Source organism: Dermacentor albipictus, chromosome 9, assembly GCF_038994185.2.
Source record: "Dermacentor albipictus isolate Rhodes 1998 colony chromosome 9, USDA_Dalb.pri_finalv2, whole genome shotgun sequence".
In the NCBI taxonomy this organism is placed as follows: domain Eukaryota; kingdom Metazoa; phylum Arthropoda; class Arachnida; order Ixodida; family Ixodidae; genus Dermacentor; species Dermacentor albipictus.
In genome coordinates, this window is record NC_091829.1 from 56648367 (window position 1) to 56671135 (window position 22769).

The 22769-nt window shown below is 48.0% G+C and overlaps 2 protein-coding genes across 19 annotated transcripts in view; one reads left to right on the plus strand and one right to left on the minus strand.

Annotated features, from left to right (window-relative positions):
* The window catches only part of LOC135896573 (putative sodium-dependent multivitamin transporter), a 51883-nt gene extending 39648 nt beyond the window's left edge, over positions 1–12235 (plus strand). The window contains exons 13-16 of the mRNA XM_070525854.1: positions 1409–1572; positions 2979–3079; positions 5196–5293; positions 11971–12235. Of these exons, the coding sequence (XP_070381955.1) occupies positions 1409–1572; positions 2979–3079; positions 5196–5293; positions 11971–12123 (516 nt within the window). The 3' untranslated portion in view covers positions 12124–12235. The remainder of the gene's footprint in view (positions 1–1408; positions 1573–2978; positions 3080–5195; positions 5294–11970) is intronic.
* The window catches only part of LOC135896569 (heat shock protein 68-like), a 95061-nt gene that overhangs the window by 12124 nt on the left and 60168 nt on the right, over positions 1–22769 (minus strand). For 8 of the 18 annotated variants that reach the window (XM_070525851.1, XM_070525839.1, XM_070525850.1 and 5 more), the window contains one exon: positions 18006–19971. The exons of 2 other annotated variants lie outside the window; for them this stretch is intronic. In XM_070525851.1, coding sequence (XP_070381952.1) covers positions 18139–19971 — 1833 coding nt within the window. In that variant the 3' untranslated portion in view covers positions 18006–18138. Of the gene's footprint in view, positions 1–18005; positions 21118–22769 lie in introns of those variants that run through there. 8 more of the 18 variants (XM_070525847.1, XM_070525844.1, XM_070525845.1 and 5 more) reach the window with 2 other exon arrangements.

The following is a 22769-nucleotide window of genomic DNA, read 5'->3' on the forward strand; positions in this document are numbered from 1 at the left end:
TCGTAGCTTGAGGAGAACCAGAGCCTTCCTGATAAATTAGACACAACAGTTATATGACACATATTAGGTACTTTTACATATAAACTCATACCTGGATCCTCCCGTAAACGTAGCCTATATTGGTAATGCCAAAAAAAAGAAGCGTGTCTCTGCATCACACGCAGTATTGTCGCGTCGTAGCGGCGGTAAAGAAACCTGTGTGAATCACAAAACTAACTTTTCATTAGGCGGACATTGACCCACAAAATCAAGTAACATTCAAAGCACAGCGACAGCCGCGAGCAAAGTCGGCGATCGTCGAATTTTGATGTGCAGGTCAAGCGCGTAGGCTTTTATGTATGCATAGGACTCGTCAAAGATTCCAGCGTAATCGCTGGTGCACGCATACCTTACGTAAAGTACAACGCTATTCGCGTCGCGCACGCAGTCTGATTACACAAGGTTCGGCGAAAACATAGACAACAGACTGAATCAACGATAACATTCAAGTAAGTTCCAAGACCCAAGCGCGTCGTGCGCTAAACGATAACGTACGTTAAGCTGTTAGCGTGCGAAATACAGTCCTCAGAAAGAATAAACAAGTGCACTTGTAAGTATTGTACATGATCTGCCACCGCAAGAACTAGACAAAACATTCAGTTTTGCCCGACAGGCGAAGCATCGACTGCGATAGAAAATTAGTAGACACCTATACAAGGTCAGGATGGTAGCTTTATCGGCCTTATAAACTTGTAAACATTCGCTTACTAACTAAATTAGCAAGCATGGTGTCACGCGCGCACAAGCAAACGTGAACACATCTCACTCGATGACCGCGGAAGCGCACTGTCAAAACGCTGGAGCGAGGAAGCACGGCAGCAGCAGCGAGCGAATCGGCCTTCGCGCTGCCTCTCGCTTCAACGCGAAACTAAGCGGCGAAAACACGGCGCACACTAAGCTATCAGCCCTCGGCGCACTCTTTCCCCGTCGCAGATCGCTTTCGAGATAGGGTCCGCGCGGCCACGCCATACGCAGCAGTCACCGGAGTACAACGCCCTCGCCCCACCGGTGTCTTGCACGCGACGGAAGACGGCGCGCTTCCTCCCACTTTCCTCCCCTGCGCACACGAGACCGAGCCGCCATCATCGGCTCACCCTAGCACGCTTTCACTCCACATACAGCGTGCAGCGATGTTATCGCCCGTGTACTTTATGCGGAACATCACAGCGACGGCAGAAATGCACATGGAGTGTCCATATAATTGCTATCACAACAAAGCAAACAAGGACGCTCACAGGCACTGCATGGCACATTCTGGGCCTGGCAAGCGTGTCTTAGTGTGGTAATAGGCTGTTGCTGCTTTGCACTTTGTTTAAATTCCCGTTATTAGCATACGCATATTTCAACCTCCTCTGCACTTCTACGGCAGGGCACGGCCACGGCAGCCCTGGGAGTCTTCGTGGTGCAGATATGGCAGACGGCCGGCCGGTTCTTCTCTCGCCTCGCACCGCCCCGGATGCAGTACGGCCTGGACGGGTGTCCCGCAAATTCCACTACCCTGGGCGAAGTGGCGCCGCCTAGAGACGTCAAAGTGTGAGACTCCGCGTTATACAGTGTTTCATCCTTGTTTCTTACTCCGCAACAATGACGCGCTTGCCACTGTGGCTGGCATGGTGCTTCGGAGCTCCGCACGAGATAGCGACTTCCATTCGCAGACTGACACACAAGAAAACAAATACAATATTTTGTTTTCGAACACAGCCCTGCAATAAATCCAAGTATATTTTACAAACTATAATCTGTAATAACAATGAATTTCCTTGTCCTTTGACAAGGGACAAGCAGTTAGGCTGCTGTCTGAACACGATTTCGCGTGCTCGAAATGAGAATAAGGCGACACGCTCTTACGCATAAAAATGAGAACGGTTTTATATTCTGCTCAAGCAGCTGCACGGACTTATTTTACTTGCTCAATTTACATACTTTCCCGTTTTACTTACTTTTACGTATTCCTTTGCTAATTTACTTGCTTGCCTATCACTTTTTACCTACATACATTACATTACTTTTCCTTACTTTACTTTTACTTGCTTACTTTTACTTACTTACCTTCACATACAATATTTTTCTTTAGCTTTTACTTTTACGTTTCCTTCTTTGCTTACCTACCTTACGTTGACTTCTTACTTACTTTACACATTTATCTTACTTTACTTAATTTGTTACTTTTACTTAACGACCTTTACTTGCTTTGTTTACTTATTTAATTATGTTACTTACCTACTTTACTCAGTGCATAACTTCCTTTACTTGCTTTCCTTACTTATCTTATTTGCTTTAAATTGTCTTACTTAATTTAGTTACTCTACTTAGTTATTTTACTTTATTTTACTTACATTACATTTACTTATTCTTTTACTTTCTTGCTTACATTTACTTGTTACATTTACTCACTTATTTGCTTGAGCACTTTACTTCCTTTATTTTAATTTAGTTTTCGTTTGCTTTTACTTTTCCTTCTTCACTTCCCTACGTATCACTTAAATGCTTTACTTACTCATTTTGCTTACTTACCTGCTTTACTTAGCACTTACTTTATAGTCACTTTACTTGCTTTCCTTCTTTAATTACTTCCTTTAATATATTACTCTTATTGCTTCCTTTACTTTCACTTACTTATTTGCTCACTCTGCACAATTTACTTCCTTAATTTACTTATTTTACTTACACAGTTAATCTACTTCAGTTGCTTGCTTTATTTACTCTACGTACCTAATTACTTGCATACGTAGTGACTTTAGTTTACTTACTTTATACTTAATTTACTTACATACTTACTCCCTCTGCTTACATTATTTCACTTTTGCTTACAGTACTATTACTTTCATCCACGGCGGTGGCCCGTGGTTTGATATAGGACGCAATTATCTGCATCCGCGTTCGCCACGAGTGATCATCCAGAAAGCGCTTGCCGACTCGTTGCCTGTGCCGTCACGCAGGTCGGAGGTGTTCCCCATGTATCGCGTCTCTCCCTTCTGGTGCTGCCTCGTTGCCGCCTTCTCAACCGTGCTCCTCGGACTCGCACTCAGCCTCGTTTTCGGTGAGTGCTCCTCTCATGTCGCCTCTGTAGCTCCGCCAAACAAGGGTTCTGGGGAAGGGCCCCAGCATGGAGGAAGAACAGAGGCACACTTCACTCAAGCCGACCTCTCCGCCTTCCTGCTATTAGAGCCCCTCTCTCTCTCTCCATATATATATATATATATATATATATATATATATATATATATATATATATATATATATACACACGCAGGAACGAGACGACGAACTTTTTGGAAGACTTCTTTTACTTAACGTTTTCGGCTGGTGGACCAGCCTTCGTCAGAGCACTGTACTCTGACGAAGGCTGGTCCACCAGCCGAAAACGTTAAGTAAAAGAAGCCTTCCAAAAAGTTCGTCGTCTTTCCTGCGTATGTTACGTCGGGTCCTGCGTGCTGCACTTTGAAGAAAACTCCTATATATATATATATATATATATATATATATATATATATATATATATATATATATATATTCACACATCTGTCATGACCACTCGTGCAACTTTTGCGGGGTGTCACTCAGACTCGACGTGTAACGTATGGATACTCAAATTCATAATTCAGTACAGTGCCCCGAAAGCTATGGTTCGCGTCCGCCAACCATGAATAAGAATCGGCTCTATCAACGTCCGCCTCTAATCGCCCTCCGCGCGACAGCCACTGATAATAATAATAATAATATTTGGGGTTTTACGTGCCAAAACCACTTTCTGATTATGAGGCACGCCGTAGTGGAGGACTCCGGAAATTTTGACCACCTGGGGTTCTTTAACGTGCACCTAAATCTAAGCACACGGGTGTTTTTGCATTTCGCCCCCATCGAAATGCGGCCGCCGTGGCCGGGATTCGATCCCGCGACCTCGTGCTCAGCAGCCCAACACCATAGCCACTGAGCAACCACGGCGGGTGACGGCCACTGAATGGACGTTCCACGGGAGAATTAGTGTTATACAATGAGAAGCTCTCCTCCTCCCTTCCCTGGAATGCGCAACCAGCCCTCGTTACTGATCGCCCGCGACACAAGCCCTAGCCTTACCTGCACTGCATGGAACTGTTTGCTTGCTTCCTTGTTCCTTCGCTTGGGGCACTCACCCACTACGGGGATTAGCCAAGAAGCTGGCGCTTAAAGGTTAATGGGAAGAGGGAGAGAAGAAAAAAAACTCAAACGAAAATGTAAGTCAGGGTGAGGTAGAAGTTTTATAATTGTAGGAATTAGAATTTGCGGTATTCTTGGCGCTATCAGAATAATTTCGAACACACGATCAGCGATTTAACGAGATATACAATCACTCATTTCGAGAATGAACTGTTGAGATGTAGTATACAGGTAAACAGTCCTTTTCTTTATCCTCAACTATTCTATGTCCTTGTCCTTCCCTACCATGCTACCTCTCCCGCTGCTGACCGCCATTCAAACTACGACAGTTCAGCCGGTGGAAGTTTCTTTTCTTCCTCGTTCTAGTTTTCGCTACTTCATAAACAACCTACTACTACTACTACTACTACTACTACTACTACTACTACTACTACTACTACTACTACTACTACTACTACTACTACTACCAATCCACTAAGAATTGTTACTTTACAAGATACACTGGTGCGTACAGAAGCGTGGGCTGACAGAAGCCGTATGGAAAACTTCAAACCAGGAAGGCAAGATTCAAAAATCGTCAGATGAGGGGACGCGTTTAAGCGGGTGATTGCATATTCGATGAGCGATACTCAGTGATTCGTACGGAAAAGCGATTCGCATCCGATCACGAAATTGACAAACGGTGCCATTGTATTTTTTTCGCGTTTGAGCTGCTCTGTTCCCGTTCGTTTTGTCCACAATGGCAGAATACCAGTCGCTTCTGGAATAACCGAGTTTTCTATCAGTTAAGCCCCTAGTATATCATTATTATTACTACAAACAAATGTTGCAATGAGCACTTGGAAAGTAAAAGGAAGCTCAACTACTTGTGGCACGATGGAAGTGGATGTGGTTTTTTTTTTTTCATTAATGCACTAGTGCAAATAGGTAACTTCTCCCTATGCACACAATGTGCTTCTTTTTTTTTAAGAAAGAGGCTAGTTATGCACTTGTTCGAATAAATCTCGGGTCTCTCCCAGATCGAAGAAACGGTGACAACGAAAACGCACTCCGCCTCTCGAGTCCCCTGGCACTGAAGTTCTGGCGGCGAATCGGCCTTCTTCGCCGTTTCGCGAAGGTAGGTTCATTCTGTGCAACTCTATCAAACACAAATCCAGAGCACCGATTGAGCAGCAATTCCGTGAGCCTTTAATAAGACAGTTACGCGCCCGACGCTGCGCCGATAGCGCATCATTCCTATGCACAACCCCCGTGTTGGGTTACGCGAACTGCTTCTTAAAAGCAACGCAAAATTTATATATATATATATATATATATATATATATATATATATATATATATATATATATATATATAATGAAGGAGAGGAGTACGACATACGTTCTAGAAGCACAGTATATTTGACTGACATTTCGGCTGGTGGAACAGCCGGAACGAGGCTGGTCCACCAGCCGAAATGTCAGTTAAATATACTGTGCTTATTGAAAGTATGTCGTACTCTTCTCCTTCATTTTACTACCGAGGGCAGATTGATTATCTCAGCCATAACTATATATATATATATATATATATATATTGCCACGACAAACTTGGTGACATTCAAGTTGCGCGCCGTTTGCACTGGGCACTGTGCACGCCGTACAGTGGCGTTGTTCAGCAACAACAGGCAGCGATATTCGTGGCACGGGCAGCCAGTTGGACCCGGCTCGCATGCGCCACGCGCACGAGGTGTCACGCGAAGAGAAGAGAAAGACGGTTCGAGCCCAGCTTGAGAACTCGACTGCCGCGGATTTCTGCACGATCTCAGTGACTTTTACTAGTGGGCACAAGTTCGCCTTTAATAAATATCCTTGTTTTACTAACATCGTTACATTTCTGGTGGAGGTGCGGGGTATGAGTCGAAGCCCCACGAACGAAAGTCAGCGTAGCCCCGACAACCCGCGAGTCCATCCCGTGGAACTGACACCTGTACACCAGCGGACCAGCCGCCGTCTTCGTGGTGACTCGCCTGAATTTGGCCCTCTTCTCTTCTTGCCAAGAGAAACTCCCACAACGGACGCCGCCACAATGAATACCCAGGTAACACCGGCACAGCTAGTCGTAAGCCAACCTCGCAAGCCGCCAACATTCCATGGTGACTCGTTCGAAGACGTGGAAGATTGGTTGGAACTGTTCGAGAGAGTGGCGAGCTTTAATGAATGGAATGAAAGACAGAAGCTCCGTAACGTGTATTTCGCGTTGGAAGACTTCGCAAAAACGTGGTATGAAAACCACGAACCCTCTTTGACCTCTTGGGAGGAATTTCGACGACAACTGCTTGCAACGTACGCCAGCACGGATCGTAAAGAAAAGGCGGAAATCGCACTTCAAGCCAGGAACCAGCTCACAAACGAGAACGTGGCGATGTACATCGAGGACATGTCCCGCCTGTTCAAGCGTGCTGATCCCACCATGAGTGAAGATGAGAAGCTACGCCATCTCATGCGTGGAGTAAAGCAGGAACTCTTCGCAGTTCTCGTCCGCAACCCACCGCGCACGGTCGCCGAGTTCAGATGTGAAGCAACGACCATCGAAAAGACGCTGGAACAGCGGGCTCGGCAATACAACCGTGAGGCAAGCTGCGCACCTGTCCATGTCATCCCTGGAGGCCTGCCAAACGACCTGGAAACCCTGCGGGAGCTTGTCCGGTCAGTGATCAGGGAAGAGCTCAACAAGTTGCAGATACCTCAGGCTCCAGCTGCACTATCTATCGTCGACGTTGTCCGGGACGAACTCAGGAACGTCATACGGGTTCCAGAGCGTGAGCCACAGCCGACGCGGCGCACCCCAACGTACGCCGACGTACTCAGGCAACCCGCGGTACACAGTAGTGGAGCAGTTGCGACGACCGTTCCCTACCCATCGACAGTACGCAGTGCACCTCGTCTACTGGAACCACCGGCTGCCTATCAGTCTTTAGCACGTAGTGCACCTCGTTTTGTGGAACAGAGGCCCCGGAAAAGTGACGTCTGGCGTGACCACGACCGCAGGCCTCTGTGTTTCCACTGCGGAGAAGCGGGTCACCTGTATAGGTTCTGCCCGTACCGTCAAGTTGGGTTAAGGGGTTTTCCCTTAAGCGCACCATGCCCCCGAAACGGTGAACGGCCAGCGGAGATAGAAGAATACTTGTCGACGCGCCAAAGCCCCGTTACTCCTCGCCAACATCAACCACGGGCACCGTCGCCCATGCGCTACCGATCGCCTAGCCCACGCGCGTCTCCAAGATCGCCTAGGCGTCGTTCACCAAGCCCACACCAGGAAAACTGAAGCAAGCGACCTGTGGAGGTGAGGCCGCTGATAACCAGAGTTATGAAGATCCTCCAACGCGATTCCAGTGCGGTGACGAGATAATTCCAGTCTACAGGTGCAGGAACGAAACGATTACGTCAGATTTGCGGTTGATAATAGACGGATGCGAGCTGAATGCCTTAGTCGACACCGGCGCTGATTATTCAGTAGTAAGCTTCAAGATGGCGAAGCACCTTAAAAAAGTTGTGACGAAGTGGACTGGCCCGCAGATACGCACGGCAGGCGGCCATCTTATTACGCCCCTTGGCCGATGCACCGCAAGACTTACGATAAAAGGCTTCACATACGTTTCTGACTTTATTGTACTGCCAGAATGTTCACGGGAACTTATATTGGGAATGGATTTTCTACAAGCTAACGGCGCCATAATTAACCTACGTAGGTCCAGTGTATCTTTCTCGACAAAACAAGCTATACCTGTGGAAGAATCGGAGGAGCGACGTCTCGCTGCACTGCGCGTCGTCGACGATGACGTAACTGTGCCGCCACGCTGCAGTATAATGGTTCTTGTGGAGAATGAAAGATTTTCTGACCGCGAAGGCATAGCAGATGGAAACATAGAGCTCCTTTTCAACAAAGGCATTTGCGTGGCTCGGGGCCTTGTTCAGTTAAGCGATGGCCGTGCAAATGTCGCACTTACAAATTTCGGTAATGAATTCCAACATATCGCACAAGGAACAGCTATTGCCTATTTCCACGAGTTCTGTGAAGCGACCGAGCTATGCAGCCTAACTACGTCAACTGCCCTGCCAGGAACCTGCAGTGTCGACAGATCAATTACCGTCAACCCGAGACTCCCTGAAGCCCGAAAGAAACAGATATATGCCCTGATAAAGGATTTTTCCGACTGCTTCTCCACGTCCTCGAAGGTACGGCGCACGTCTGTTACGAAGCACAGAATCATAACAGAGGACGCCACAAGACCGGTATGCCAGCACCCGTATCGAGTGTCACCAAAAGAAAGGGAGGTCATCAAGAAGCAAGTAGAGGAGATGCTTTCAGATGACGTTATTCAGCCTTCCAGCAGTCCATGGGCGTCTCCGGTAGTGCTGGTTAAGAAAAAAGATAACACGCTTCGATTCTGCGTCGACTACCGTAAACTGAACAGCGTAACCAAGCGGGATGTGTACCCCCTTCCGCGTATCGACGATACGTTAGATCGGCTCCAATGTGCAAAGTTTTTCTCCTCCCTGGATCTCATGAGTGGATATTGGCAAATAGAGGTGGATGAACGGGACCGTGAAAAGACAGCATTCGTAACCCCTGATGGCCTCTACGAATTTAAAGCACTTCCATTCGGCCTCTGTTCCGCACCCGCAACGTTCCAGCGAATGATGGACTCTGTGCTTGCAGGGTTGAAATGGCAGTCATGCTTAGTGTATTTGGATGATGTGGTCGTATTTTCCACCACATTTGACCAACATCTAGAGCGCCTGCGACTAGTGTTAGAAGCTATTCGCGCAGCAGACTTGACAATTAAGCCGGAAAAATGTCAATTCGGCTTCGATGAACTTCGGTTTCTCGGACACGTTATCAGTGCTGAAGGCGTTCGGCCAGATCCCGAAAAGACAGCAGCTGTTGCGAGGTTCCCGACACCCACAGACAAAAAGTCGGTGCGCCGTTTCTTGGGTTTATGCGCATACTACAGAAGATTTGTAGAAAACTTTTCAAACATTGCTGAGCCTCTTACAATACTAACAAGAGAAGATCAACCTTTCATGTGGAAAAGCGAACAACAAGACGCATTTGACGAGTTAAGGAAACGCCTGCAAGCTTCTCCCATCCTTGCCCATTTTGATGAGACAGCCGACACTGAAGTTCATACCGATGCGAGTAACGTCGGCCTCGGTGCCATACTTGTGCAGTGGAATAACGGCCAGGAGAAAGTAATTGCTTATGCCAGCCGTAAGCTCTCGAAAGCAGAGGCTAACTACTCCGCAACCGAGAAAGAGTGCCTTGCAGTCATATGGGCAATATGTAAATTTCGGCCCTACCTCTATGGTAGACCATTCCGAGCAGTCAGCGATCACCATTCGCTTTGCTGGCTGGCGAATCTCAAGGATCCATCCGGACGACTAGCAAGATGGAGCCTTAGGCTTCAAGAGTATGACATTACTGTCGTATACCGATCCGGGAGGAAACACAGCGATGCCGACTGCTTGTCACGCGCACCCGTCGAGACACCTGTGTCAGAAGAAGAGGATTTCCCGTTCCTTGGCATTGTTGACGCGTCACAAATTGCTCAACAACAACGAGATGACCCGGAATTGCTTCCACTTATACAGCACCTGGAGGGACTCGACGTTCAACTGCCGCGTATTTTCTCTAGGGGGCTATCCTCGTTCTGTCTGCGAGGACGTGTACTCTACAAGAGAAACTTCGAGAACAGCGAGACAAAGTTTTTACTTGTCGTACCCACCTCTATGCGAGAAGAAATTTTGCATGCCTGTCACGATGAGCCGACGTCTGGACACATGGGTGTGAGCCGTACAGTCGCGAGGATTCGTCTGAAATACTACTGGCCCAAGTTATTAGCATCAGTGCAGCACTACGTCAAGACTTGTCGCGAGTGCCAAAGGCGCAAGACTCCATCCGTAAAACCGGCCGGCCTCCTCCAGCCAATAGAGCCACCAAAAGCCCCATTCCAACAAGTCGGTATGGACCTCCTTGGACCCTTCCCAACATCATCTTTAGGCAAAAAGTGGATAGTTGTGGCCACGGACTATCTGACCCGTTACGCAGAAACTGATTCCCTGTACAATGCAACGGCTGTCGAAGTTGCAAAATTCTTTGTCCACAATATCGTGCTCAGGCATGGCGCTCCCACAGTTGTTATTACCAATCGTGGAACGGCCTTTACTGCGGACCTAATGAAATGCTTGTTGCGAATGACACATACTGATCATAGGAAAACTACGGCGTACCACCCTCAGACAAACGGTTTAACTGAACGCCTTAACAGAACACTGACCGACATGCTTTCGATGTATGTCGACGTTGAACATAGGCTGTGGGACGAAATTTTGCCATACATCACCTTCGCATATAATACGGCCGTTCAGGAAACAACACGAGTCGCCCCGTTTGAACTTGTATTCGGCCGAGCCGTATCCACAACTTTGGATGCTATGTTGCCGTTAGATGAAGAAACCCATAATTCATCTGACCTGGATGATTTCTTGCAACGAGCCGAGGAGGCACGACAGCTGGCAAGGTACCGAATACGCCGCCAACAACGCATCGACTCCAGCCGGTACAACCAGCGCCGTCGTGAAGCTCATTACCAGCCCGGTGACAAGGTGTGGGTATGGACCCCAGTGCGCCACCGTGGACTGTCTGCAAAGCTTCTATGCAGATACTTCGGCCCTTACGAAATACTTCGTCGTATAAGCGACGTCACTTACGAAGTGAAATCCGCTGGACACGAGAGCCCAAGACGGCGCAACTCCACGGAAGTTGTACATGTTGTCCGCATGAAACCCTACCAGGAGAGGTCATGAACAACAGCAACAACAACAAAAAAAAAGTGAGCGCCCACAGGAACCCCTACATCCTCTCACGCATCGGGCCGATGCGGTAAGGAGGGGGATAATGCCACGACAAACTTGGTGACATTCAAGTTGCGCGCCGTTTGCACTGGGCACTGTGCACGCCGTACAGTGGCGTTGTTCAGCAACAACAGGCAGCGATATTCGTGGCACGGGCAGCCAGTTGGACCCGGCTCGCATGCGCCACGCGCACGAGGTGTCACGCGAAGAGAAGAGAAAGACGGTTCGAGCCCAGCTTGAGAACTCGACTGCCGCGGATTTCTGCACGATCTCAGTGACTTTTACTAGTGGGCACAAGTTCGCCTTTAATAAATATCCTTGTTTTACTAACATCGTTACAATATATATATATATATATATATATATATGTGTGTGTGTGTGTGTGTGTGTGTGTGCGTGCGTGCGTGTGCGTGCTGATACAGCGCACACGCCGTAATTTGCGTTAAGAGAATTTCATTTCAGTCAAGCGTTTAATTGATGAATGATGCATGTGGTGTTTTGTGGCGCTAGGGCCGAATGCGGCCAAAGGGCGCCACGCCAGTGTTGATGGGAAGCGTTTAGTTAAAACGCTATATAGAACCGTGATACGCACAACTGTGTTTCCCTTCGTCCCACACAACGTGCAATATCGCGCAACGTTTATGTTGATTAATGCGGAACACCGCTTACAAGCTATGCCGACACGAAAACACCTCATCAGGCTGCCGAGCACTGTGAGCGTGACCTCCGAGATCGGGCGCCGCGCACCTCCCGCGATCTCGGAGGTCGTGGCGCGAGATCTCCGCGCAGCGATGTCGGGAGCAGAAGGAAGACTTCCGATGTGCTTCTCGAAGGGAAGAATACCGAGGAAATGTCTACGTGAAACGTTGTCTTGTTTTTTGTTTTCTTTTCTTGCCAGGAGGGCGAACCTGTCCAAGCCAAGGACCAAGATCACAAAGCGCTCCACCTTGAACTTCAACCCCTGAACGACGATCGGGACGGCCTCTGTGGTGCTCCCGAAGCAACGTGCGACGATGGACCGACGCTGTCGCTTTCGCCACACCAAGTGTAGCCGCAATGCCTTAACATAGCCACATAATTTACGGTGTATAGGCGAACGCGATGTGACAACTCAGCCACGTGCGTCACATAAAGGCTGGTTCTCTCGTGTGTGCGAATACGCTCAGGCAGGACGATACAATTATTGCTTCCAGCAATTCTTTTAGCATATATATATATATATATATATATATATATATATATATATATATTGTTCATCTCTTATATTTACGCGTAAGAGAATGCTTCACCTAAAGGTTTATATTTAAACACATGGGAACGTAGACATCGATTTATTCGGAATCCACTGCACTGATTTCAATCAGGTTTGATGAATTTTAAAGGACCTTCAGTAGGCCCCACGGAAAAATTTTGTTTGCGCAATGGAAATTGTAGAACGCCATCAAGGGAGCATGTTTTACCCGAAGATAGTTTTCCAAATTGGCTGTTATTAGCAGACGAGGTCAGGGGAATCGAAAATGTCGTGACGCCATGATGCCGGAAGGCGAGCTTCACTGCCAACAATCGCCGTTTTTCTTTTTTGTTTTTTTTTTTTCCTCGGCTACCCTCAGCAAAACGACATTCCTTGCCCGCCTTCGCCCACACCGGAGAGCCGAGGGTCTGCGTCACGATGACGTCACTTGCACACCCAGTCTTCTTCTTGCTGTCTGTTGCAGTGCAGCGCACTCTCAGTGGCACGTTTCGTGCGTTCCGCATTGGACAATTTACAGAAGTCGCGTGTCATAACCGGCGACGTGGCGGCCAGTGCGTCTTACATGGAGGCGTCTACGCGTGTGACCCAGATTACGCGGAGCACCCGTCGTGGTGGCTTAATTAGCGGCTATGGTGTTGCGCTGCTAAGTATGCGAGGTCGCGGGATGGAATCCCGGCCACGGCGGCCGCATTTCGACGGCGTCAAAATGCAGGAAACGCTCGTGTCCCGCGCGTTGGGGGCACGCTAAAGACTCCCCAGGTGGTCAAAATTAATCCGGGGCCTACCTCTCCCCCCCTCCCCCCCCCCTCCCCCCCACTACGGCGTGCCTGTTTATCAGACCACGGTTTCGGCACGTATTACGCCGCAAGAATTCAATTCAATTAACTCTAAGCGCGAGAATAGGCTCCCTAAGCCAGAAACAGCACAAAGAATGGGCAGGCTTAGCTTGGTTACGCCAAGAATGCGTTGCATATGGCGCGAGTCGGGGCCCAGCTTTTCCTCCGGCTGTCGTGACGTCACGTCACGTGGTTGCGCTAAAGGTCAATGGTGGCTGCCTGGCCGCGCCAAAGGGCTGAACTGAGTGATTGCAATATGCAACGCATAAAAATAGAAGCAACTTGATAACAAACATAGCATACTTAAAAGAGAATAGACCCACATATGAGACGCGCAGCAATGAACAATGGCTCATACCCTCAATGGAGGCTGCCCGGCCACGCCCAAGGGCTGAACTGAGTGATTGCAATATGCAACGCATAAAAATAGAAGCAACTTAATAACAAACATAGCAAACTTAAAAGAGAATAGACCCACATATGAGACGCGCAGCAATGAACAATGGCTCATACCTTCAATGGCGGCTGCCCGGCCGCGCCCAAGGGCTGAACTGAGTGATTGCAATATGCAACGCATAAAAAGAAGAGCGACGAGGGTGGCGACGCCACCTTGAAGTTCCCTCACCAGATCGGCGTGACGTCGTAGATTTTGACGGCGTCGACTTTACTCGGACAAACCGAATACAACGTCTGCCCGAAAGGTAAAACAAAAGGCGGGCGTAAAGCGCTTTACCTGGGGCCTAGGTTGTTGCTTTTCTGTAAATATCTGCACTCTAAACGAGCTAAAGAGTGAACATAGCAAGTTGAGCCCTGTAATGTCCAAACACAGTTACGCAGTTACATGTGAAGGAGAATTGGAACAAATTGTTGATATTCATTTCTGGTCATGGAGAGCACATCTGTAGGTAAAAAAAAAATATATCTTTCAGTTGTAGTTTAATTACTGTATTAATTTGGTAACTGGTTTTGCTAGACCATCCGCAGCTTTTCACTTCGCTCCGGCATGTCAACAGCGCAACTATGTGACTTGGCTTATGTTTCCCTCTCTTCAATCAGCGTTTTGGGGCATCAAAATCGGCGGCGCCTATGCGATACATTGGGCATTACAGAGAGCACTTTCTGACTGACCTAAATACAAAATAAAATACTTTGAAATCAGTCACGTCACACTGGTGTACCGGCGCTGCGATTTGGGCCCGAAATAAAGAAAGAAGAAACTGATTCATTTTATCTTCCAAAGCGCGCCTATCATCGCGAATGGACGAAAACAGTTTTCAAAGAATGTGTGATCAGTCTAAAACTATATAGCGTTCCTCTTCAGTGTACCCTTAAACGGGCACTCCAACACTTTTTGAACACCATACAGTTGGTAAATTCAAATGTGTACGCTAATGCAACTAGTTGAGAAAATAATTAGTGGTCACTTGTTAATGTATCGATTACGCATTTCGATTTATCGTGCAAGGAATGTCGACCACTTCGAGTAATTCAGCTCAACGAATAGAATATTGTTACGTGCTACAGGCGATTTTTTTAAGCTCTTTTAACATTAAAAGACACCCTATATAGAATGCCAAATGTTTGCATGTAGTGTATGTCGGCGACTGCATTCTCAAGATTGCACGTTCTGTGACGTTGGTGTTGTGATGAATGAATAAAAAATAACAGGTCGACTGTCCTTACTTCATTGAACGGTTTTGCCTTTTTTTTTTTAGTGCCATTTGATCATGTCTCTAGTAAGTGAACTTGACAGGCGCCGAAAGAATAGTTAGAAATAGCTATTGCAATGACTGCACGACTTCCGAGAACATTTCTTACTATGAAAACGAAATCTTCGCCTTCAGAACCTACAGATAGCTTTGCTAAGTGGTAAGGATTCACGGTGAGCAAAGTTACACATACAAGAACCGCGGACGACGCACAACGAAACACGGAAACGAAAAGGCCAACGCAAACGCCGACAAGCGTAAACTAAAAGGTCATGCTGTGACGTCTCTCACAGTGCCACGTGACTTTGAGAATTATTCGAGGCAACTCAAAATGCTTGTTTTTTTTTCTTTTGTTTCATGAACTGGACGGTGTTCAGTGTATATATGCGAAAGAATGTATTAATTGTGGTAATATGAATTTAATATGTTCTTTCACCAACTGCCTGGTCATTTTACAAGCAATGCGTGCTTAGATTGACCAGCAAGTTCACCCTGTACAAAGAACTTTGGATAAATAAATGAAATGAAATGAAACAGCTATTACTTGTTTGGTCTGTTGGTTCAACAGACGAAGTTTGGAGGAACAATAAAACCTACAAGCCGAATGTTTGCGAGTCTTTGTTTCACTTCGTACCGTAGCACGAGAGATGTATGGGCGACCTCAAAAGTTTCTTTTTGGAGCACAGGAAATTAGGATATGTTAAATTTTCTCACGGCCTCAGCAAAGACTCTGAAAGGTATGTCAGGAATATAATGATTCGACGGGGCAGTGCCAACTCTACCTTTCGGTTCGAGGACCTATGTCCAGGCTGCGATGAAACTTACATTTCACTCGGATCTCGTGTACCGAAAACTTTTCATGGAGGGGATGCTTCCGTTTCGTCTGCTCGTTCCCATTTCATGCAGTCGCGCGCCCAGAGAGCGAAACTATGTCGTTTTCTACCGTGTTCCAGAGCGCAATCACGCTCTGCGTCAGAAGAACTTCAGTTTGGCCTAGTTGGTTGGACTAGGTTAGGTTGGACTAGGTTGGACCTAGATCAACTAAGCCCAACCTAGTTGGGCCTAGTTGATCCGCTTGCGCCTGCCTCAGTGTTCGGGTAGCACATACCGCTACTCAGGTGTTCTCGCGCGCAAAATCGGCCTCTGCACGAAACGGGACAAACGCAATAGCGCGCGCAGGAGACCGTCAGCGGAAGTGCGCCGCGCGGCAAACAAGCAAGAAAAAAAATAATGCGGGGCCTGTGACGTGTGCGTCACGTGATTCTCCAGCTCCGTTGTGTGGGATAACGCGGGGAAGGAATTCCCCTCACGGAGGTTAGACGGGCGCAAGTGGAGAGAGTGTGCGCATTGGCCGTGAACCTCGCCTCCTGAAATCATGGGTTAGCGGCACAGAAACATTTCTATCTCGACTATTAATGAGCCAATTCCAAAAATTATTGCGGTAAAACGCTCCCTAGAGGGCGTGTAACAACTTCCAGCGCATAACCTCTTCCTCTTCCCCTTCTTCATTGCCCCCAGTGTAGGGTAGCAAACTGGACGCTCGTCTGGTTGACCTCCCTGCCTCTCGTCTATCTGCTTTCACCTTGTGCTTGGCGCATGGTAGCCTGAGTTGCTTACGCGCCATTAAACCCAACACTCTATTTGCTATCTCTCTCTCCAGCGTATAACGGAAATTTGCTATGTGGCCTGGTGAAGGGCCCTTTAAGCTAGGGAGCTAAAGCTTCCTCCTCGATTCATACTCAGCTTTGTTACCTGCGCTCAGCACCCCTATGTCGGTATATGAAAACTATATTGTCACGTGGTCGTGACGTTGAATAACACAGTAGCAGTACTGTGAACGACAAAACTAACTTTTATTGGGCGAACCTGTGCCCCCAAACAGGCTACACTTATAGCACAACCATAGCGGCGAACACGCTCGGCGATCGTCGAAAATCTGGTCAGCGGGTCAAGCGCGTCTGCTTTTATACAGCAGTCGTCGAATGTTCCAGACTAATCGTTGGGATCCGCATGCCTTCTACAAAGTTCTACATCATTCGCGTCAAGCGATGATATCAGATAACACCAAGGTTCGTTGACAACAGACAGCGGATAGAAGCATCGACAACTTTCCAGAAACTTCGGATAAATGCAGGCGCGTCCCGCGCTGTGCGATAACATTTGCTAGGCGGCAAAACGTGTCGCCCGATAAAGATAAGTACACGTGTCAATATACTATTAGTACTGCAAATTCGAATCACAATGTTACTGCGCTGAACAGATTATGTGCCCATAGCTACTTACCTTTACCGTTCTCGCTAAGGAAGGTGAAGTGAGGCGCCCTTCGAGTGTGCCCACTAGCTAATCCAGGCAGATTATGCGCAGGCAGCGATTAAACGATAGAATTTTCGACTATTCAGCTACTGCATATATACCGCGATCTTTTTTCGTGCATGCTTAGTAGAATTTACAAAGTATGCCCACGTCAGTGCTACCTACATTTGTCGGAATTGTATTTAGGTTCAATAAATCAGACCACCACATGTAGCTCTTATGCTCTGTAGCATAAGAGCTACATAGCTTCCCGTATAGCGGTTTTTACTGTTACCTCGGTGTATTTCGCATATCCATAATTTCTAGAACATAGGCCTTAGTTCAAAACAGAAGCTTATTTTATCCAACCTTAAAGCTATATAATGCAAGACACGTTTGTGATTACTGCAGACGTATAGCGCGCAGAGATCAACACAACCGAACAGTTAAACAAGCTTGAAAATTACTTGAATAAAGCTTTCCAGCGACGACTAAGACATCATCACCTTTTTCGCAAGGTACACTCGATGAAGTTCTCCGAGCTATAGCCTTCATTTTGAATGCAAACTAGCTATCACTATTTTACATGTAAATCACAACTTCCCTTTCTCACACCTTTTTTTCTTCCGCCCGCTTACTCGAAGTTTTTCAATCCCTCATCTAATTACCCATGCGAAGTAGGATATATAAGCGACTTAAAACAAGTCGGCAGAATCCTCCGCGTTTCACGAAAGAGCTTTTTCTCTCTTTGACGTACACGCATTTACTAAGTGAAATGGGGGGCACAATGAACATTGGCCAAGGTGCCACATATCACACACAACATGAGACTACACAATTTTTTTTAACACGTCTCTTTATTGTGGTGTCTCAATAAACGGCCACACAAATTTCATAAACTAAATTACTATGAAAAGTTGAGTTACATATGTACATATAACTATGAAGGATAAGTGACTAGATCACAGTCCATTCGTTTAGTCCACTTCTTCTATCGTGGGTCCGGAGTGTTGCGATGTAGAGCTGTGCTTTGGTCCCTGCGCTTGATGTAGCTTGCTCATAATGGGCATGCAGGCTTGCTGCAGTTCCTTGAGCCGGTGCTCGTACTCGTCCTTCTCAGCCAGGCTGTTGGCGTCGATCCAAGAGATAGTCTCGCGACACTTGGAGAGCACAGAGTCCTTATCTGCAGCAGACAGCTTGTCTCCTGCTTCTTCAGCTGCCTGCTTGACTCCATAGGCATAAGACTCCAGAGAGTTCCTAGCAGCCACCCTCTCACGCTGCGCGTCATCTTCCTGCTTGAACTTCTCGGCTTCGGCGAGCATGCGCTCAATGTCCTCCTTGGAGAGACGGCCCTTGTCGTTGGTGATGCGGATGCTCTCCTGCTTGCCCGTGCTCATGTCCCGAGCCGAGACCTGCAGGATTCCGTTGGCGTCCATGTCAAAGGTCACTTCGATCTGAGGCACGCCAAGAGGCGCCGGTGGGATGCCGTTCAGGTTGAACGTTCCCAGCAGGTGGTTGTCCTTGGTGAGGGCACGCTCACCTTCGAAGACCTGGATGGTGACTGCGGGCTGGTTGTCCGAGTAAGTGGTGAAGGTCTTGGATGTCTTGCAAGGGATGCGCGTGTTTCGTTCCACGATGCGCGTCATCACTCCGCCCGCCGTCTCGATGCCCATGGACAGCGGGGCCACGTCGACCAGCAGCACGTCCCTGATGGCCTCGCTCGAGTCGCCGCTCAGGACGGCCGCCTGCACCGCTGCTCCGTATGCGACGGCCTCGTCGGGGTTGATGCCCATGGACAGTTCCTTGCCGTTGAAGAAGTCCCGGAGCAGCTTCTGCACCTTGGGGATCCGCGTAGAGCCGCCCACCAACACGACGTCCTGGATCTGCGACTTGTCCATCTTGGCGTCGCTGAGTGCGCGCTCCACCGGTTCGAGCGTGCTTCGGAACAGGTCCATGCAGAGCTCCTCGAACCGGGCGCGGGTGATCTTGCTGTAGAAGTCGATGCCTTCGAAAAGCGCGTCAATCTCGATGCTCGCCTCGGTGGAGCTGGACAGGGTCCTCTTGGCACGCTCGCAGGCGGTGCGCAGTCTCCGCACCGCTCTCGGATTTGCCCTGAGGTTCTTGCGGTGTTTGCGCTGGAACTCTTGCACGAAGTGTTCGACCATCCGGTTGTCAAAGTCCTCGCCTCCCAGGTGCGTGTCTCCCGCAGTGGATCGGACCTCGAACAAGGAGCCCTCGTCGATGGTCAGCACGGAGACGTCGAAGGTTCCGCCTCCCAGGTCGAAGATGAGGACATTCTTCTCGCCGCGCAGGTTCTTGTCGAGTCCGTACGCGAGAGCGGCTGCGGTCGGTTCGTTGATGATGCGCAGCACGTTTAGCCCGGCTATGGCACCGGCGTCCTTGGTGGCCTGCCTTTGCGAGTCGTTGAAATAAGCGGGCACCGTGATGACGGCGTCGCTCACTTGCTTTCCCAGGTATGCCTCCGCCGTCTCCTTCATCTTGGTCAGAACCATGGCGCTGATCTCCTCCGGGTTGAAGCGTTTGCGCTCGCCCTTGAACTCGACGCTGATCTTGGGCTTGCCACAGTCGTTCTCCACCTTGAAGGGCCAGTGGCGTATGTCTTCCTGTATCTTGGGGTCATCGTAGCGGCGCCCGATGAGCCTCTTGGCGTCGAACACCGTGTTCTCCGGGTTCATGGCCGCCTGCGCCTTGGCAGCATCGCCGATCAGCCGTTCCGTATCCGTGAAAGCTACGTAGCTCGGCGTCGTGCGGTTGCCCTGGTCGTTGGCGATGATCTCGACGCGGCCGTGCTGGAAGACACCCACGCAGGAATATGTGGTGCCGAGGTCGATGCCGATGGCCGGCACGTCAGACTTTCTGCCGATAGGCATGACGTTTATGTTGTGGTAGTTGCGTTCTGTTCAGAACACTTGCTCACTCGTTGCAGTGAATGAGTAATCTGCCGCACCGCGGTCGCGACGCGCGATTTATACCGTTCGCGCGCTTTTCTAGAAACGCCCAGATGTGTCGCGAGCCGCGGTAGCCAATGAGGCCAAAGTGGGACGGTGACGTCAGGAGAGCCGCTCCGCGCTTGGTCCCTTGCGAGCGGAAGCGTCGAGAAGACTCCCGCATCGTCTGCTCGCGAGCCCTTGAACTTTTGACAACACCGTAGTTACCTATCTTATGCATGAACTTTCGATGTCTTGTAGCTAGGATGAATGCGCTTCGTTCAAAATAATCTCATCGTGAAACACTTTGTGAGGGTTTAGCAGTTCAAGAACGTTTCTTTTTTTCTGTCGCGATCGCGAGAGCAACACAAGCGGTTGCTTCGTCTGTAACATTGATCGCCACCATCCTCCAAATAAAATCATTTCCTGGCACACCGTGTGACACCATTCCACGTTTAATGTTCCAGAAATACCATCTCCTATCTGATGGTTGTCATGAACGGACCGACCGAGAAGTTTCGAGCGCTTTCGTGGTGAAAAGGGGGGTATACTCATGTGACGTAACGACTTCGCCCCCCCCCCCCCCATCAGGAAGGTACGTGTCGTTTCCCGTATGCCGCTGTTTCGCATAAAGAATGTCGTCTGCTACCGCGAGCATACATACCGAACGCTGACGCATAATAGTCTCACGCCCAACTTGCAAAATATGACCCGCGTGGTATTGTATCCGATGTCGCCTTTTAGGGCAGCCGAACTATTAAACGACGCGACGCCTTGACACGGCAAGTCGACAATGAAGCCCATCGGAACATCAAACGGCAGCTCGCCCAGTCGCACAGCATCGGCCAGTCCTAGGAAACGCCGGCTGAACTACGCGAGTTGCGACGCCGAAGAGTATGACCACGGCCGGAGCCTGGTAGATTCCACGGTATATATGGCCTGCAAAGTCCGAAGTTATAAGCCGCAAGTGCTCACTGTGAAGACGCTCGACGATTTCGTGGAAGTCGGCTGAAAACAGGATGAAAGCAGTGGAGACCATCGCCCTTGTTGTATTTCGACACGCTCTCTTTACAAGCGCCCAAGCCAGAGCCTCCCAGCAAACAAACAACCAAGACGACCACAATTTCTACTGAAAAGGATCCTTTACAGTGACAAATCGAGAGGAAGCCGGACCTAATTGAAATATGCATGAACACCCGCATGTTGGGCTGTGATGGGTTATGTCATACCTTTAGGAGCATGTCTTCCTGTTCAAAAGCTGTTCATCTCGCACCATCACCGAAGCTAGCACATAGAACAAAATGAAGTTATATATGTTGTTTGAAATACAGCATCGCTTGAATTTTATCATTTTCTGTCACTGCTTCTTTAAGGCTCCGTAATTAATTATTCATAATTAACAGTTGTGTGAAGTTTACTGGCAAGTCAAAGATAAGAATAGTTACAATATGTCAGGCAAATGAAACCTGTCAAGATGCTATGCGACTTCGGGGAAATGCTCACCCAAAACAAATGATCAAATGTGCAATGTCGTACTAACTGATACAGGTATTTCAAATCTCCTCTAGCGACACCCAACAGCTTTTTACTGATGGCTTTTCTTGCATTTTCATTAGCTCTTATTATTTCTAATTATACGAAACCTGGTTTCCTGGAGAATTTTCTTAGTACCACAACACTGACGTGTCATTCGTCTTCAAGTGCCACCATATTCCTTAAAGCTAGTCCCACTAATCAATTTAAGAGAACATGCTTAATGTAAAACCAGAAAGTTGCCACAAGGAAGCACAGTTTATCATTCCTGTTCTCTCCTTCTTCTTTTAACATGGTGCAGTGTTCAGCTATTAAAACATGATAATCGAAGCACATAGCTGCTGGCGCATTTATTTGTCACCAGTATCCTCTGGGGACATCAAAGTAATTCATTGTGGTATACAATTTGGTCCCTGAGTGATCAACTGGCGCTCTCTGAAGGCACAAAAAGCACCGGTTGCATTGTGATCCACGTATCGCGGTTCAATCACTGAGCACTCTTCACATGAAACATACCCCCTTACCCCCTTTGTAATGGCAATAGCACGCAATTATTGCTTAGTACTACTATATGATACCTGTAGCATACCTCCACAGTTAAAAGAACTTCACACTCAAATCCCACAGAATGGCAGTCACAACGTAAACAAATCGACAGGAAAAAATCATGTAATCATGAGCATGACAGCAGTAGCTCAAACAGGTAAATTTTTCAACCCATTTACACTGCTTGAACAGACATGTCACTTAAGGTGAAGTAATTAAAAGCTTCAAACCATTTCTACGTGCCCTCCTGTAGAGCATAATGATTCACATCAATTCTATATATTAGCCACACTGTAATAACTGTAATAATTAATGACACTGTTAGGTCTCAAATACGCACAATCCAGAAAGATATGTGAACATGTTTTATCTGTCATTTATGAACCATATTATCAGAACTAAAGGATACAACTAAAACAAGAAGCAGACAGAACAAAGCCTATCTGTCTATCTGCAATATGTGCCCAGAACAAACCCTATATGTAATATGTGCCTTGGTGCACAACCCTATTCATAGCTTAGGTGAACATGCTTCAGAACTCGTCATGTTAAGGCCACACTAAGCTTGGTTCCTGCTTCAG